The sequence below is a fragment of the Setaria italica genome, chromosome I (genome assembly GCF_000263155.2).
Source record: "Setaria italica strain Yugu1 chromosome I, Setaria_italica_v2.0, whole genome shotgun sequence".
Taxonomy (NCBI): Eukaryota; Viridiplantae; Streptophyta; class Magnoliopsida; order Poales; family Poaceae; genus Setaria; species Setaria italica.
In genome coordinates, this window is record NC_028450.1 from 39,107,704 (window position 1) to 39,127,094 (window position 19,391).

The window sequence follows — 19,391 nt, forward strand, 5'->3', positions numbered from 1 at the left end:
TGTGTAGTCGCACTTCACAGCAACAGTTACTCCCTTTGTTGATTTCCTCATCATTTAAATCTAGTGACAGCGGTAGTAATTGCAATTTGCAAACGCATGTTGAAATTTCAAAGCACTGCAGAAGCAACGCAGCCTGGATTTTCATAGCACAGCAGAAGCCTGATCTTGATTTCTTCCTTTTTTTAAATCAGAATTCTAGCTAGTAACAAATCCTGCTCCTTTCCTTTCTTTACCTCAGGGGACAAATCTCTTTTAACTGTGGCAGTAGATTAATAGCATCCAAGGTTCGGTTTAAGAGAATGAGGTACTGTCACTGTATGTTAGTATAAGCACAAAATAAGGGCCCATAAGTCATATGGCCCACACAAAATTTTCAGTCGCAAGGATCCCAGAAATCCTGCATCTACTGGATAACAATGCTTTGGACACAAGTATGAGGACATCATCATAATTCATTACTTGCACTTGCAGAAACACAGATTCTACACATAGCATGGCATGCAACTGAGAGGAGGTTTGACTCCATGGAAAGCTGCCTTAAAACATGTAGCTCCATGAGAGCCCCCCAACATTGCACAATTAGCCTAGCACTAGTAGTACAATAATTTACTTCTAGTAGTAGTAGTATATATGAATCAAATAATCCTTAATCGTATATATATAGTGCTTATTGTACCGTGACCAATTCTTGATCACCGTAGGTTGCGGTAGTGATTAATCAGTCAGTTTTGAGTTGATAATAAATGATGATGATCACTCGAGGCGACTCGACCGCCGAGCGGACGTTTGGTGGAGGAGCTGATTGATCAGTTGACGGAGGAGAAGCTCCAGAGGTTGATCTCACCTTCCTCCTCCCACTCGTTGGCCGCGTCCGTCGCCATGGGCGCTGGCGCGAAGAAGGAGCTGCATGGGTCCATCATGGCGTACTCCATGCACTTGGGCGACTGGAAGAAGGCCTCGATGTCCGCGAGCGCGGCGAGGTCCGCGTCCCCGGTCATGTCGATGTCGTCGTGCGCCATCTCGTAGTACTGGCCGGTGTTCCCGGTCTCCGGGGAGCTCGCGCCCGACGACGCGTCGCCGTAGCTGCACGGCGGGGTGGTAGCGTTGATGGCCGCGGCGCCAGAGTAGTAGGGGCCGCCGGCGCCGGGCTGCAGCGGACTGCAGCCGGCATTGGCGGCCGCGGCGGCGGCGACGCGCTGGATGGACTTGGGCGACATGGCGGCGGCGGGGATGTGGAAGGGGAGTGGCACGGGGAAGTTGAGGTCGGCGGCGGAGCCCTTGAGGCAGAGCAGCGCGGCGTCGTAGGCGCGCGCGGCGGCCTCGGCGGTGGAGTAGGAGCCGAGCCATATCCGCGTCTTCTGGTTGGGCGCCCGGATCTCCGACACCCACGAGCCCCAGCTCCGCATCCGCACGCCCTTGTACTGCCGCTTCCCGGCGCCCTGCTGCCTCGCCGCCGCCGCCGCCGCATTGCCGGCGGCGCCGTCGACCGCCGCGTCCTGCAGCTGCGCGCCGCCCTTCACCATGTCGTAGCGAACCTGACCCCCTGTCTTCTGATGCTCTGGCTGCTAGCAAAGTTTGATGCGTGATGTCGACGGTTGGGAGTGCAAGAGCTCGATCGAGGAATGCAACAAGAGAGCAAGCGTCGGAGTGGGCTAGCTGGGGTAGTAGGTGTGTGTGTGGCTACCGGCTGGTGCGGAGCGCAGCGTCCGATGGCTTATTTATAGGACGCGGCCGCATCAGACTGTGCGTAGATTATTTGTCTCGCCTCATTTAGCTGTGCGTGTGATGAGCATTTTTATAGCGATTTTGTTCACATCACGCTTGATATTTCCCGTGTTTCTTTTTTGGCCCAATACAGCATCGATATTCGATCGTACTTCGTCAGTACCACCAATCCACCGGTCTGCAATAATTCAGAGAGGAAAATACTAGGATATGGAGGGGAGGAGCGAAGGATCCTACACACTGAAACGGATCATTCCGACGTACGCAGCATGTCAGCGGCTCGCGAGGACAGGTTGTACGCTTCAAGTTTACTCAAGTGTGGATAAGCCATTGAGCAGCAGCCGCCATCAGCATGCATGCCGCATACATGATATACATGATAAGTATGATTAGTGTGTTGGCGTGCCGTGCAGTGGCTTGCATGCTCGATCGATCGTCACCAGGGAGAATAACAATCGATCGGTCATCATTATGTGCTGCACAGACGTACAAACTAGACTGGCCTGGTCATTTTACCGGTTTTTTTGCGGTTGGTGTAATGGTGCTAGACCAACGTTCGTGCATACAGATAGATGAGCTCGAGCCTTCGTCTTCTGTCTGCGTTTACCATGTCTTTTTCTGAAGCTTGTATACACTGCTGCCTTGACAACAATTTACCGCTCGACACATAGAGTCACTTATACCTACCACTACTAGTCAAACACTAAGTAGGTCACATCTCGTCACGCTAATCATGTATTCGTAACCTGTTCACATCAACAAGCACGCTCGATTGGCTAGCCACGCCACATTGTCGCCGTCCGTGTACACGGCCAGGCCAGCTAGCGATACCCAAGACAACAGGAGGAAAAAGTCTTAACACACTTTAGATTTTAGCTAGGTAACACACACATCTACCAGTCCAATCACCCAGCAAAGTCCTACTTAACCATGTGCTAAATTACTTTCCCACTGTGAACAGCCGACGGGTTGACCACGCACAGGGACGCACTGTGCACCGCCCATCCCACCACCCCCCTTCGTCCCACACCAAGGCACGTATGCGTTGCGCCCCCACCAGTATTCAACAAAACAATGGCACGCCAGGCAGAGGTCCCACCGATCTCGAGCGTACGTCGGTGTCCCCGGCCGTACGGCACTAGCGCGATCGCCAGGCCGCAGGAGCACCGGCTGGCAGTCTCTGGCACGCGCCCGGACCAGTGTCCCCGTCCCCGACCTGAAATTCTGGCAGCCATGGCCCGCGCGGCCGCGAACGAGCCGAGCTGCGTGTGCGCCGCTGCGCGCGTGCACAGTAGTGAGAAACCACGCGCGCGCCTCGAACACGTTGCCAGGTGGAGAGCGTACCAGGGTGCCGCTGCTACCGGCCACTAACATGCGCGGCGCCTTCGCGCGCAGCTTCGTCGCCCGAGGCCGCCGCACGGTGGGGGGGACGCGACGGCGACCCGATCGCTCCGTTGGATATAGCGGGAGCCGGAGCCGGGAGCCGCCGTGCCGAGGCGGATGGCGTTGCGTCGCGTGCGGCGTCAGCAGAGTGGGGAGTCCTGGCCTGGCGCAACAACCAACCAGCCAAACGGCGCGTACGGAGGTGGGGGTGGGTTCCGCTAGCGTTTTGGCTTTGGTCAGTGGCGCGCGGCAGGGGAAGGGGGGAGCTGCAGCTGCTAGCTGGAGCCGCACTGGCCTCCGACCGCAAACCGCGTGGAGGTGATGCGGAGGGGGTGACCGCCTGACGGGGACAGGTGATGGATGAGAGGGATATGGCCTCGGGATCGATCAGCTACCATGTCCTGCCTCCTGTGGCGGGCGGGCGCGACCGGGCATGGAAACGAAATGATGGGTGGATGCTGTGGTGGGGGATTCCGCTCCGGGATAGCGATGGGTGCTTCCTTTCCATGCTTTGGTCGCGCTGACGTAGCTCGGCGTAGGACTCTACTCGATCTGCTCGGGCAATCCATCTGTACTTGATCGGCTGGCACTGGCAAGCCGTGCGATCGATTGTACGACGTGACACTGATCGGGGCATCGGGCACATGTTTACCGTACTGTCTGAGCTACAAATACTTAAGCGTATGCGTTGTGGACTTGGGCCAGTGTACCCACGGAAGAAGGAATGACAAAAATGTGCCGGAGCCCGGAGACAAGTGACGGTGGGCGGGGGCATCGTGCCAGCGCAAGCCTTGGTTCATGGTAGCTGCTTCAAAAGTTCAGCCTGTATGAACGCAAAGCCATCCCTCGTCGTTCGACGCCACGCATGGTTTGAGCGCATGTACACGTGGGCACTCAGCGAGCGTATATTTGGTAGCAACTAGCAAGCAAGCTTCGCTAAGTAGCGTTCTCACATTCACAAACGCCATGCTTTCTCACCTTGGGATTCAAACACATCAATCGTTAAAATTGTCCGGCTCCTGTTGATGAACACAGACAGGTAGCTTTCATGATCAGTTTTCACGTACTGATGCAATGCAGGGAACAACGAACAATGAATTATCTGAGCTCCCAGTCCCGCATTGAACATCACTGCATCAGCTAGGCGACTGAACGATCGACACCCATTAGCTGCATGCCTGCAGCATCGCAATGCGAAATAATGCTATCCTAACCAAGGCCCTGACGGTCCAGATGGATTAGCAGTCTGTATTGTTCCACGCGGTGATGCCAGGCATTCAGCCAGTGCTACAGACACCCGTACACTAAACATGGAGTACTATAAACAAGTGGCCATTTTAGTCCAGATCGAAAAGCGTGGTTAATTGGCCGGCCAGTCCAACTCCGGGTCCCCGGCATGCCGCCGCCGCCGCCGCCGCCCGGTTCCAGGCCACAGGCCGCCAGCTGCTGCCCTCCGGATCCGAGCCCCACCGCGTGCTCGATCTTGACTTGGGGCGTCCTCTCCTCTGTCCTCTCCATGCCCTCCCTCCCTTTCCGTTCCTCCGTACACAAACACACACACTCCACGGACCACGGCCATGCACTCCATGCCATCATGCCCTCGGCCCTGCTCGGTCCGACCGCCATGCTGCTGCGGTCGTCGCCACTGAAACTGAACCGAACCTAGCTAGGAGGCTTGGCTAGCAGCAGCAGCCACACAGAGCACACAGAAAATCTCTGCGTGCTCAGGCCCCATCTAGCTGGTGGTCTCCGTGTGCCCATGTCATGTGATTGGTCTAAGAAGGAAGCTACCACTGCTACTAGTAGTAAAACAAAATGGATTCCCCATGACCTGTTCAGGATGAGCTTGTTTATGCGACGCAAACGGCCGGTGAGAAGACGATCGATCCTCCCAGGAAGGAAGATACCTTGCGGCTCGGCTCTGTGTACTTGTTTAATCGGGGGCGATGTTCTGGTGCAATGCATTCATTGGGCTGGCTGGGGTTCTGTTGGCCCAGGGGGCAGGATGCCGGAGTATACGAGTATCTAATTACCGACCAGGACATTAATCGGTCAAAGTAGGATGCATAGGGCTGTGGCCTTTTTCTTTCTTGGCTTGCATGATGATGGAGTGAAGAAAAGGATGGGTAAAATGGCGTCCAGACGTGATGCGAGTAGTGCAGTCTCCCAGTCAAGTCGTCAGTGAATGGTGGTGCTTGTTTATAGAGCTAGCTTTTCGCATGATGCGATGTTTGATAAAGGTTTACAACTAGAAATGTGGTTAGAAAGCTAAACATTACGATTAGATGAGTGTTTAGCATTGCTACTGATCTTCGTTTTGGCTTGCAAATTTTTCCTTTATGGCAGCCAATGATAAACAGCCTTGTGCCCTTTTTCGATGCAGCAGTTGGTGAAATTTCCTTCTTTATTACAATTGGCAAGAATTCTTTGGGCCTGTTTGGCAACCACCTATTAAAGTTTAACACCCGTCACATCGGATGTTTGGATGCTAATTAGGAGTATTAAATATAGGCTAATTATAAAACTAATTGCACAGATGGAGTATAATTCGCGAGACGAATCTATTAAGCCTAATTAGTCCATGATTTGACAATGTGGTGCTACAGTAACCATTTGCTAATGATGGATTAATTAGGCTTAATAGATTTATCTCGCGAATTAACACAGGGTTCTGCAATTAGTTTTATAATTAGCTCATGTTTAGTTCTCCTAATTAGCATCCGAACATCCGATGTGACACTGTTAAAATTTAACACCTCGTATCCAAACACCCCCTTTATTTTCTGCAATTCACAATCTACTCCTACTCTACAACAGGTATGCCTTCTGAAAGGAATCCCAACTATGAGAGCACATGGTAATGTGGTAAACGAACCAACCTGCACTCATCACTTTCTAGATGACTATCCTCGTGTCAATAAAAGGACGAGTTGTCATGTATCGGTGTTACCCTGGGATCGAGCACATTGTGTGAAAGGCACAACCTGCCGACGAGTATCCCTCGGCATATCAAACTGAGTGCTACAGCTTTCAACTATCAAGGAAAAGGTGCAGTGAACATGCTGTTTATGATGACCTCATGATCCAGCCTGACCATGACTATTCCCTAGTAGTTTAGTGCCGGTAATGTTCGACTACCTGTTTGCCACGATACACACATAAAAGAAAGATGACATATATATATGCTAACAAGAGAGATTGAGAGAGAGAGAAGACGGTCTTCTGTAAGTGCGATGGAGAACCTGAAATCCAGGAGGGTCAAAAGGCCAGGAAGGCAAGCTAGCGACCAAAACCCCGCCCCATTTTTCAAACAGAATTAACATCATATCCCGATCAGATTCAGATACTATACTCGATCGCTAGCACCACATTAAATTTGACAACATTGCTTTCAGATCTTTTCCCTTATCTCGCTACATGCAGCGGCAGACGTCCGCCTCAGACAGGTGTCCCGCGACGAAGAGCGAGGGAGGAACAGGTCTCCGAGAGGTCATCGATCGATCAGCAAACTACTCATAAATAAGCGCGCGCAAGCCAACAGATCAGCTGCCGTCAGAGGCCCACGCGCGACGCGGTTTAACAGCCTAGCCCGCAGAAGAAAAATTCCCTCCGATGTGATGCGATCGCTTTACGATCGAGCCATCCATCCATCCATCCATCAGCTCGTGTTTTTCTTTTCCGGGGGCTCGTCGGATGGATCGTCAAAGTGGATGGAAATGGACAGCGGGAGTGGTTAACCCCTTGCAGCAGCCGTATCTTTCAGGCCTCGCCGGCAAGGAGCTGGCCTGCATTAGGAGCAGGGGACAGCGGATGGGCGAGGGAAGCTTCCGGTTACGTGCAAGCCTGCGAGATGATTCGCGTCTTGCCTTTTGGGCGATTGGTTTTTCTATTGTGCATGTGAGGGGGAGGGTGTTAACCTGGCTAGCTGAAGGGCAGAGAATTCTGCCGGCTGGAGAACTTGCAGGGTATCGGTTACCTACTTGCTTGCCTAACAGTTGGGATTCCGGGAGCGTGGTGTTGCGTTTTTGTAGCTCGGTTTTAGGTTTTCAGATCTCCTGCCCAACTTTGTGCAGTTACTGTTTTCTGCTGTAGATGGGTTAGTACTTGATGTCAGGATGCTTTGAAAGTTCTATTCAGTTCTTCAGAAAAAGATGGCAACTCTTCTTGCTCCAGAAAAGGAGGGCCATCTTATAACTGTCTTGCACCAGATTTCTTCTACTTGTTTGTGCGTGCTGTCTGGCCAATGGTCAGGGGTAACTTTTGCCAAAGAGGACCAGATGTTTTGCCGGAGTCAAGACTCACTTGATCATCGTTTACGACACCCATCTAGATCCAGAATCTGGGACATAAGAATTTCGGTTATTTTGTACTTTTAAACCTAAGATCCACATCAACCGACAACAGCATGCGAGACCATTTCAAAAGTTTTAGACTTGAACCAGGCTACGTTGCAAGGAGAATTGAGAATAAAGAAGGAATGTGCTGCAAAGTTATAGGAATTAGCGACAGCTATACTGCAAAAACTTCTTACATAATAATGAGATTCCAACTACTACATACTTTATATGATAGTGTTCACAACAATCACACGAGTGATCTGCCTTTTACAGTCACTGATAGTGTTTACTAATAACGTGGTCATGACAGTAAGTGAAAAAAGACGATACATTTTTCCTCTAAAATATCTTGTTTACTAATATCTTTTCTTAAATATCTTGCTTAGAGGTTAAGTCAGCCTATCTATACAAAGAGAGTAGATATATATCAATCAAACAAGCAAATAAGATAAATCAATATATTATCACATTCTCTTTCTTTCATCTTTGCTCTTGTGATGTGGCTGCCACCATCCAGCGAGGTCGTGTTGCTTCAGTTTAGGTCATCTAAATTCATGTTCGTAACAGTTACTCGTCGTGTATATATATATCAAAATTTTATCCCAAAAATGGTAGAAAGACTTTACTAAAATGTTTGTTTTGCTTGTTCCAAAATTTTGGTAGAAAGTGGTATAATAGGCCCATTAGAGTTATAGGTAGAGATAAGATTAAATATGTTGCTTAGAGGTTAAGTCAGTCTGTCTATTTATATAAATAGAGTGTATAGATTATGAGTGATCTTTGTATAAGCAAACATGAAACAAAAACATGAAACAAAAGAAATAAAAGAAACGGCAACCTGATGTATATGTGTTTAAGGTGCTAAAACTGCATGCCAAACTGCTGCATGGCTGCTCCTGCCAGGGTGCTTGCCTGTTTCAATGCCTTTAAATAGAATGCATTAACAGAAAACGCATCACCAAATTTACAGAAACATATCATCATCACAACTAAAGAGTTTTTTGAAAGTAGATAAACTATAACTTGGATCGTTCATCAGATGCGGTTCTCAGACCAATTGTTCATCATGCCTGACAATAAGTGCCATAAAAACCATTGCATGCCCATCCATACACCTATTACACACATGGTCATGGATGATGATATCTCAGGTTGATGTAGAACTGATGATACCCTCAGGTAGTGAATTACGTGATCCATTCAACTTGTGATTGATTAAGTATTAGAGAATATTACACCTAAGATTCCTAAGATTTTTCTTGTTCAACTCACAAAACGCCATCTTACGAGTATCTGGATTATAATGCTTCAAGAACATCATCGCAAAGAACCTGCTGTCATTACTGTCTTGACGAGGGAGACCAGTTATAACTGGCATGCTCCAACTTGAGAAGTTGAACTTGCTCTGTGTGATCTTCAAAATAGCTTCACCCAGCCTCGTCCTTATTTTAGAGGCTACTGGTGTGTGCCATTTTTGCTTATCTTTCAGCACTGTCGACCCGGAGTCCAACACATCGATTTGTCCATAACTTTTGTTGATAATGTATACTGTCCAGTATGAATTATGGCAGACGGGCAAGAGAATCTATGCAAAAAAATAACCATGATACCGTGTAAGAATTCAACTACATGTCTATCTTTCAAAAGTATATGTCTGGCTTTCGAAATATGCAACAACAATATAAGCAAAATACTTAGATGTCTGGCTTTCAAAATTTGCTCAGCATTGTATTGTTGTTTCAGTTCTTCAACAACTGAATTAATATTGTAATCTTCCTTCTTAAGCAACAGCAATTCCTATGATGAGAAGATAAAAGCAATATTATAAGTGCACAGAAAAAAAGATCAATGAGGATAAAAACACATTATAAGTGCACACAAAATTTTCACTTACAGAAATTTTAGGATACAGGAAGATCCTGTAACCCACAGTATCTGGTCCATGATAACTTTCATCATCAATGAGACAGCTTACATACATCGACATCACCGTGTCTTCACAGAAACATCCCGTTCCAAAGCTTTTGGAAATATCATATAAGTTTCCAAGAATCGGTCACTACTTTGTTATGAAGACTCATAAAAATAACACTGGTGTTGGAAATGAAAATAAATTATTATCAGTGCAAGTTTCAAGAACTACTGAACTAAAAGCAACATCTACAAGTAAAGAATGTACCTCGTGTATTCTTCATTGTCAATTATCTTTTCCCAGAGTTGCAATTCCAATTGTTCATCAACCAGATTTTGGATCCAAGTATCTTCTTTATGGAAAGGGGAGACCAATAAGCGATCTCTTTGGACTACCAACTCTTTCCTTGCGTTAGCTTTCAATGCCTCTTTGACATTTCTTCCGTCCAATGAACTCTTTTTCTTGGTTCGTAGATCATTTCTCTTTAATTCTTTCTCGTTGAACTCATCCCCATCATCTGAATTTTCCCCACCTAATGTCCCCCCATCCTTGTCATCTTATTTCTTGTTGCCCTCATCCCCATCATTTGATTTTTCCCCCACCTGATGTCCCCCCATCCTTGTCATCCTTCTCATGTTCAATTCAAACAATGAAACTAGGCAGGCAAAACCCAGGTTAGGCAGGTAACAACCCAGGTTCTAGATAGGTAGAATCCTACGCTGGTAAACTCCTACCTTTTGTTTCTTTTTCTTTCTTGCGTCTTTATCTTCCAACATCCTTTTTGAATGCATGTATGTAAATGCGCCGCTCAACACGTTATCTTTGTGCTCAAGGAGGAACCATGCAGTGTGTTGGCGGCAAATGAGGATTTCGTCCTGCATTTTTATCGACAATGAGCACAATCAACAGAATCTAATCTACAAGAGAAATATGATAAGAGTTGCCCAGTTACCAAAGCTTGTGACTTGCTACAGAAAAGGCAGGACTAACCTCACCAATATTCTTGTAGTTTCCATCCTTATATCTCATTATGTACAGAAGCGTATGAAAACCACAATCATCACTGCAGAAATAAGAACATGAGCACGAATTGAGGTATGAAATTAGCAAATAACTTGATAAAGTATGATATTAAGAAATAGCTGAAAATTTACAGGTTCTTTTGCTTCCAAACACTTGGTGTTGAAGATAAGAAGTCAGTACAATTTAGGCCTATTGAACAAAGAAAGCGTCTCAGTGCGATTATCCAGCAAGAGTGCAATGGATCAGTTGCGACAGCTTAGGGTGTAACAAAACAGTATCATATATTTTCTTTGCAAGGCATTTGATGTTGAAAATATCTAACCAGTCCTTCATGACGTTTTGTGGATCCCTCCAAGTCACTCAAGGAATCAAGTACACTTATAAGAGTTAAATCCGGTTCCACCACAACCAAGGACCAGTGATATGATGAAAGGAATGGGACAAAAATCTGCAAAAAAAGAATCAATCAAATTATTGATGGTTATGGCATAACAGGCCAATTGGGTCCAACTAGCCCACATCATAAGATCCATATACAATTCCTAAAAAGCTACTACCATATCTACAATTCCTAAACAGCTACTGCCATATCATGCAGGTAAAAGCCCAGGTTCTAGACAAGAAAAATCCTAGGTTATAGGCAGGTAAAATGAAAGGTTCAAGGCAGGTAAAAGCTAAGCTTTCGCTGGTAAACTCCTAGGTTTCAGCCTCAAGGTGTGGGTGTGTGAGACATAGTCTGGAACCTAGATTTTACCACCCCTAACTTGACATTTTACTAGCCTGGGACCTGCCTGCCTGCCTCAAGGTGTGGGTGTGTGTGTGTGTGAGAGAGAGAGAGAGAGAGTTGAGAGTTCAATGAATCCTAAGCTAACAGCTATTACATCAAAGAGCCAAATTTAAGAATACAAATAGAACTAAATAGAATTGGAAAAGGTACAAACCATTTTTATTTCCGATATGTCATAGTCTTTGAATTCTCTTTCAAGAAAACCAGATCTTTATCCACCCCTAACAATTGGTCCTAGAAAAAAAGCATGGTGAAAGTTGATCACTAAACAACATATATAGGAAGCAGTAGTAATATTGCTAATTGGCACTTACCACAGCACCCCTAGAAAGCATAATCATGTCATTCCTTGGCTTCCATGATTCCTTCAATATTAACCTGAAAATTTCCATGACATCATCGCACAAGTGACCACCTGGTTTGAAACTCTCCACAAACTTTAACTCTGTCATCTGAATGTCATGTATTTGCACTACAACAGTTTTAGCCATCTCTTTTTTTTATTTTTCTGTCTTCAATTTGGGCCTTGTATTTGATCTCATTATACAACCGAGATTTTTCTGTCTCCAATTTGGGCCTTGTATTTGATCTCATTATACAACCGAGACCATTTTGAATGGTCTACAACAATGACCTTTAAATCTTCATTAGTGTTGTCCCTTATTTTTTCAAGATTTTCCTTTAGCATGACTTCACCATACTTAATCCTCCTATTTAATTCTCTCAAAAGAACACCCCTATCACCCTCATCAACCTCACATTACTTGAGCAGATTTTCCACAGATAGAAATCCAATTTGTTATCCTGTCACGTGAAAGGCCAAGGGAATAAAAAAATGACAGATAGCATTGATTTTAATGGATCTATAAACGATCCAAATTAGGGATTTGTCCTAACCTGTTGGTTTTTGGAAGCTGGTTGCTTTCCTTTTTGTCGTGGCACCTGAAAGCCAAGGGAATTAAAAAATGACTAATAGCATTGATCTATATGGATTTATAAATGCTAAAGTAGGAATTTGTCCTAACCTGTTGCTTTTTGGAAGCTGGCCTGGGCTGGTACTTGGCAACCTGAAATGCCACCAATGTAAAGATAATATTTTTTAATATTCTGTAGTAGAAGAATGGCACTTTTTGTTGGCAACAGCAACAGCCCAGCTGCTGCCCAGGTGAGCTCTCAGCTCACTCCCAGGTGACCAGAGGTAGGAGAAAGGGGAGAGGAAGAGAGAGCACATCACACACATATGCTAACTCTGTGCACAATTGCTTTTGGTGCTGCTGAACTACTGAGAGCTACTGCTGCTCTCTACTTTATACATAGCAAAGTCAACGTACTGCTACCTAATATGGCTGAGCAGCAAGGCATGCTTTGCCCTTCTACGTACAATACAGCAGGGTATGCTTTGCCCTTCTACTCATTGCCCTGCAACCCTATATGGCTGAGCAGTAGGCACTTGAGGAGTTCTAGCCCTATATGGCTTAAGAGGAATTCAGGGAGGAGCTTAGCAATTACTTAACACACTTACCTCTTTTCTGATCTCATGTATATCCTTAAGATTTCCTAGCAGCTTCTCAACTTTTTTGTTACCATAGAGTTTGATGAGTGGTTCAACCGACGGTTGTTCTGGCCCAGGTTGCGGCTCAAAAGTTTTGATGAAACACATCTGTCAAGCAGCACAATCGGTCAAAGCACAATTTTTATCAAGTTCGTAAAAGAAATTGTTTTAGAGATCCTCACTTACCAAGAGCAAAAGCGAGCTCCCCTCGACCTTTGATTTGGTTTTCTTCTTTTGCCAGCTAGCGATTTTATTTTTCAAATCTTGACAAACAAATCTGCACCAGTTAAAATTTTTCATCCAACCAAAGTCTGAGCATATCCCCACGTGCTGCTTTAAGATGTAATTGCTATGCGTGGGTATAAGAAGCTTGGATACCACAATGTATAAGAAAGCATGGGCTTGCTCATACTTATTATCTTTGACAGATTTTATGTACCCGTTTACAGCCTCGACAGGGATCTCTTTAGTTTCTTTAAATGTAGTTTTCCCCTTTTTATTGACCTTACTCATACGCACTACCTTTAACCCTTTACTTTTCAGCAACTGCCAAAAGTCCTCCCACTTCGTGCTCAAAGCATAACAAGTCAAACAATCATTATGGACATAGAGCTTCTACCACAATTTGTATACTAATGCAGTAATCTTCGACAATGCCAAGTCCAACCTATCTCTTTGGATTGTGAGATTCAAAGACCAAAGTCCTTCATTTAGTTCATTTTAAGGAGGACAGCAAATCACTTTTCATTCAATGGCTAAACTCTGTAACGTAATTTAGTATCCCTGTCCCTCTCTCCTCCCTCCCTTCTACCTCCTTGTAAGTATCCCGCCTAGCTCAGTTCTACTTTTATTTATAAATAAAAATTGAAGTGTTGTGGGGAACTTTCCCCACAATTGGCCCTTCCAAAAAAAAAGTTACGGAGGCAGATAAATGGTTAAAAGAGAAAAGGTAGGGACTAGAATCATGATGATGATAAGGCATGCAGAAAAAGCCTGAAGATGTAGCTATTCTCTTTTCTTTCGGTTAATCTAGAGAGGGGAAGAAGTGGGATCAACCTATTGGTCCCCGTCGCCGTACAAGTTGATTACACACAGAAAGAAGCGGAGCCTTCGATTGCTGCGACAAGCAGAACCGCAAAAATCGCTATTAGTATGACCTTGAAGACGGTAGAGGGGGAGGAGGTAGATTAGTACATTAGAGGGGAAAGGGGTAGGACCTTAAGAGGAGGAACCTGCTTGCCGCCGCCGCCGTAGTCGATCCGCGAGTAGAAAGAAGCGATGCCCTAGTTTTTTTTTGGGACTTTGGTGTTTCTGCCCCTATTACGAAGTCTAATTGTAATTTTACCCTCGTTTTTTGAACTTTGCGATTTTGCCCCTTCCTTTTCAAATTGAAGGTGCCATTTACCCTCACTTTTAACTCTGTTAGTTGGAGCTACATTAAAAAAATAGTGAAAATAGAAAAACCATTCAGAGCAACGTGAAAAGACACAAGTACCCGTAATCTTATCCCTAATTTTATCCTCTCCCACCCGTGGGTTGCCCGACCCCATTCGATCTCGTCTTCCTCCCAAGAAACCCTAGGACATCCTCGTCTTCCTTCCTGGCGGCAGCGGCTGGGTGATGAGTTTCCCAACGCTCAGCGGTTGGATTCGTGGGCGGGCGAGTGACATCCCCGAGCACGCGGGCAGCCCCAGCTTGTGGGGGCCTGGGGGGCAGGTGCATGGTGGCCCCAGGCGTGGGGGTGCATGGTGGGTCCAGACACGTGCCAGCCCCAAGGTGCGGCCCCAGGCGCACGGCCAGGCCCCGGTGCAGGCTCTGCTCGGCTCGGCGCGGGCACTGTGACATGCAGCAAGGTAGCAAGTAGGTAGCACAGCCAAGTTAGGTAAATTCTTCACTTCCTCTGATCTTGACTGTCTTTAGGTGCTTAGGTTAGGAGATTTCACCGATTTGTAGGACGAATTAGATATGATCTTAGGGTGATTTAGCTAACTGTATGGTGTGATTTGTAGGGCGAATCACATGGATATGCAACTTGTTGTTAGAGTTCGGTCATTTTTTAGCATGCCATATGGGGAGGGGGTCAAAGATGTGGATGCAGGGTAAAACACTTCCAACACAATTGGTTCACCCACATAACTATGGGCTGTTGTGGTTAGTTAATTTCATAGCTGATCACTTCATGTGGGGTTCTAAGCAGTACATAACATTGTGGTGTGAGTTGGACAATTGTTCTATTGAGATAAAGCCTGATGAGCAGTTGCTTGATTGGATTCAAATAAATGTAGAGAAGGGGGTAGTGCGCATCAATGCCCAGATAAATGATTTCAAGGGTCTATTGCAGTTTTCACCAACCAAATGTAGGTGTCACCCTACTTTAAGGAATAGAGCCACAAATGTACACCCACAACCACAACCACAACCACAACCACAACCATCACCACAACCACAAATGAGACAGCCACAAAAGTGAGGGCCACATCTAAGAAGAAGGGAGCCACAAAAGTGAGGGCCACAAATGAGAGTGTAGGAGTTAATAAGGAGGGCATGTACTCTGATACGGATTCATTAAAGGCACTAAGTGATAGTTGCTATGACACGGATTTGGCTGCATCATCCGACTCTAACTTTGATCCTGAGTTTGACCCTGATGGTGAAATAGTTGATGAGGATGATGAGTATGATCCTCCCCCCTTTTCTTATGATGTTGATGCTCCATGTATTGATGTCAATGTGGTGTTCCCAGATGTGGACCAATGCAAATCAGTCATTACCCATCATGCTACTTTGAATGATCACGCATTTGAAATTTTGAAAAAAGATCATAGCTGGATAGGCTAAAGAAGAAGTACTCAATGGAAGTTCCATATGATAGAGTTGTCAGAGGCAAACCGAGAGCATTGGACATGATATATAGGAAGTGGGCTGACAACTATGACTTGCTACCCACCTATCAAGCTGAGCTTCTGAAATCTGTACCTGGAAGCATTGTTGAGCTTGAGACCGAAGAGCACAATGTTGATGTGTGTTTCATAAGGTTCTTTGTTGCACTTACACCATGCATTGATGGGTTTTTGCAAGGGTGTAGGCCATATATTGCCATGGATGCAATCACCTGACAGGGAGGTCCAGAGGTTAGTTGGCATTAGCTGTTATAGTGGATGGTCATAATTGGTTATTTCTAGTGGCTTATGGAGTGATTGAAATAGAGTCTAAGGAAAGTTGAACTTGGTTTGTCAATAACTTGAAGAGGGCTATTGGTACTCCTACCGGGTTGGTCATTAGTACGGATGCAGGCAAAGGAATAGAGGTTGCTGTTGATGAGGTGCAACCAGGAGTGGAACATAGAGAATGCATGAGACACTTGTGGAAGAACATGAAGAAGAACATGTTCAACAGTGAGCTATATGGTAAGAATATGTGGTCAGCCGCCAAGAGCTTCGCAACTAACAGGTTCAACTACTTCATGGGGAAGATAGAGGAGAAGGATCCTAGTGCACTTGCTTGGTTGGATGACAATCATCCATATGTGTGGAGTAGAAGCAAATTCTTCGAAGATTGCAAGATAGATTACATTAACAACAATCTCTCTGAATATTTTAACAGTTGGGTGCCAAGAACCAAAGATTACCAAATTGTAAACATGCATGATAGGATAAGGCAAATGATAGTTGAGAAATTTGTTTTGAGATACAAGATTGGTAGCAAAATGTTCGGAATAATCATCCCAGATATTATCAATGCTCTAAATGCTAAATCCAAAATTATCAAAGACCATGAAGCACTAATATGTGGAGCTGGGATAGCTGAAGTAACTGTGAATAGATTCAAGCATGCAGTCAACTTGGAGCAAAAGACTTGTACATGCAAAGCTTGGCAAGTGACTGGAAAGCCTTGCAGCCATGCTTTAGCTTTCATAGCCATGCTTTAGCTTTCATTGCTAAGCTTAATAGGAATGTACAGGTGGATGACTTTGTCTATGAGTACTTCTCTGTTGATAGGTTCAAAATGGCTTATGCATGCACTTTCAATCCAATGACATTCAAGGACAGCTGGCCGCGTGTTGATTTGGGGTACAAAATTTAGAAGACCAAGCTGAGAAGGAAACCTGGAAGGCCAAGGAAAAGTAGAATCAAATCATATGATGAGTTTGTTCAGAATGCCATGAACTATGTCATATAGCCAAGTATTGCCAAGGAGGTCCCACCGCTAGTAAAAAGAGAAAACTGTCATCTTCACAAAATGCATCAGGAGAGGGGATCAATGACCCAAGTGTTGCACAAACATCAATGTGAATCATGATTGGTCCAATTTTCTTTCTTATTTTGCTTACTTAGTCATTGCTAATTTTTCATTACTTACCATCAACTTGTTCACGACACATTTTACTCCTTGTATATGAAGTGCAAGTATAAGTGGGAGTGGGATTGAAAGGGGAAGGGGAAGGGGAAGGGGACAAGGAGGAGGAGGAGGAGGAGGAGGAGGAACAGGGAGCTTGGTTGCATTGTTAGGTTTAGGTTCTTAAATGTGAAGTTTGCTACTGGACATGTAATAGCTCTAAACTATTTGGTGCTTTTGTTGGACATGTAGTGTTTCTTTTGTTGGACTTGTATGATGGTGTGTGTTCTGGACCTTATGTGATGTGGACATGTTTATGTGATTTGGGACATATATCTCCTGGATATTTGTGTGATTTGGATATCTGCATGTGGTCTGGACATGTCTATAATGATGTCAGACTTTTGTCAAATTTGTAACATGATGGTTGAAACAAATGCAAATATGTGTAATTTTTAAATCTGTCAATTTGCTGCAAAATGTTGTACAACTGTTGTCAAAAATCTATGAAAATGCTGCCCAAAAATCTATTTAAATGCTGTAAAAAATAGGGCAAAATCACAATCTCCTCAGTAAAGTAGGGGCAAATTTGCATGGGCAAACTTGTCATTTTGTCGTTGTTTTAACACCGTTAACAGCGCTTCACAGAATAGAGGCAAACACTATTTTCAGTTTGAAAAAAGCAGGGGTAAAATCGCAGAGTTAAAAAAATGAGGGGGGAATTGGGTGGCATACCGGCCCATCTTAACCGGTTAGCATCCGATCCCAAACTGGACCCTCATCCTCCTCGCATACCGGCTCATCTTAACCGGTTAGCATCCCAAAATGAGGCATAAGGGATACGTGAGCTTTGTTTTGATCATTTGAATTTTGAAAAGTGAATTTATTAAAATATTGCTACTCCATCATTTTAAATGAGTTATTTAGTTTTTCCTAAATCCAACTTATCTAATTTTGATGAAATTTCTATATATATATATATATATATATATATATCTTTAATATCTTTAATATCACACAGGAGTGTGTAAAAAATATATGAGTGTAGATTTTCTTGGACCGGTCCCACACGCCACCACTGCTCCACACTCCTCGATAAAGTAGTGAGCTGCCGGTGCCAGCGGTGCTCTTCATCAGCGTTATCGTCGCTCGCCCTCTCATTTTTTTTTTGCATTTTAGATTTTTCCTAGAAAGCATTTGCCTCTGGCGCCATGCAGAGTTGCAAACCAACTAGAACCTGGCAGAGTGATCAAATTACAGATCGCTTAGCCTCTTCTTTATTTATGTTTCAATTCTCTCAAGAGCTCAAAAAAATTCAAACTCTCCTATTGTGTTCTATGATGTATATGTGTTCCATTTTAAGCATTTGGAGCCTAATATTATGTTTCAGTATTCAGTTTATTCGTTTCTACATTGGCTAAGCGTTACTTGGGCATGCTGACACTTAGCTGAAGCGACAAAAACATATGGAAGTCATCTGACCTCTTCTTTCTTGTCGTTTTAATTATCTAAACTCTAAAGAGCTCCAAAACATGCAGACTACTCCTATATCTTGTCTAGAACGTCGAAACATGCAGCATTTGAGTGAGGGATTTCACTAAACTTGGATTTTAAGAAAAACGTGCGTAAAGAAAACTAATCCACTGAGAAACTGGTAGGAGTAGTCTGCACCTCTGCATGCTTGGTTGATGTTTCATAAAGTGCCACTTAACTTAATTTTCCTTCTCGTTTTAATTATCTAAAGACCTCCAAACTTCTTCAAACTCGGCAAATGTGCTTTATGATGTATATACTTTCCATTTTGAGCATCTGGGTAGTAACATATGTTGTAGTATTAAATGTATTTAATTATAGAAATGACTAAATTGTCTTGATTATAAGATGGTCTGAAGATTCTCGATTTTATCATGCTCGCTTAGGAACACAGATCGCTTTGAGTGAGGTGGCTAAGGGTAAAACATGAGAAACTAGTTAACCTTTCATTTTACGAGAGGATCCATTCACTTCACTTTATTTCCAGATGTCAGGTAGTCAAGCGCATGTATTGCATTGCAGCACTCGCCCCTCTCCCTCCAGTTCTTCTTCAGTTGGCCCTGTCCTGGCCACCATTCGTCGTCCTTCGTTTCGCTAGCTTCGTCTCCAGTCGGCTGCGTGCCGTGGTAGGCTCTAGGCAAGACTCAAGAAGACAAGGAGAGGAGCATCTTCGGCGGCGCGGCGGCACCGCAGCAACATCAGCTGATCTCCTCATACGCAAAGTCACTTTCAGTATTGATTAATTGAATAAACTGAATATTACAATATATATTAGTGTCCAAATGCTCAAAATGGAACATATAC

At 44.8% G+C, this 19,391-nt stretch overlaps 1 protein-coding gene across 1 annotated transcript; it reads right to left on the bottom strand.

The window, feature by feature from the left end:
* Window positions 1-434: 434 nt before the first annotated feature.
* On the bottom strand, window positions 435-1,723 carry LOC101782598 (ethylene-responsive transcription factor ERF014). Its single transcript, XM_004953982.4, has one exon. The coding sequence runs from the start codon at window positions 1,521-1,523 to the stop codon at window positions 807-809; it is 717 nt and encodes a 238-aa protein (XP_004954039.1). The 5' UTR covers window positions 1,524-1,723; the 3' UTR covers window positions 435-806.
* Window positions 1,724-19,391: the final 17,668 nt, after the last annotated feature.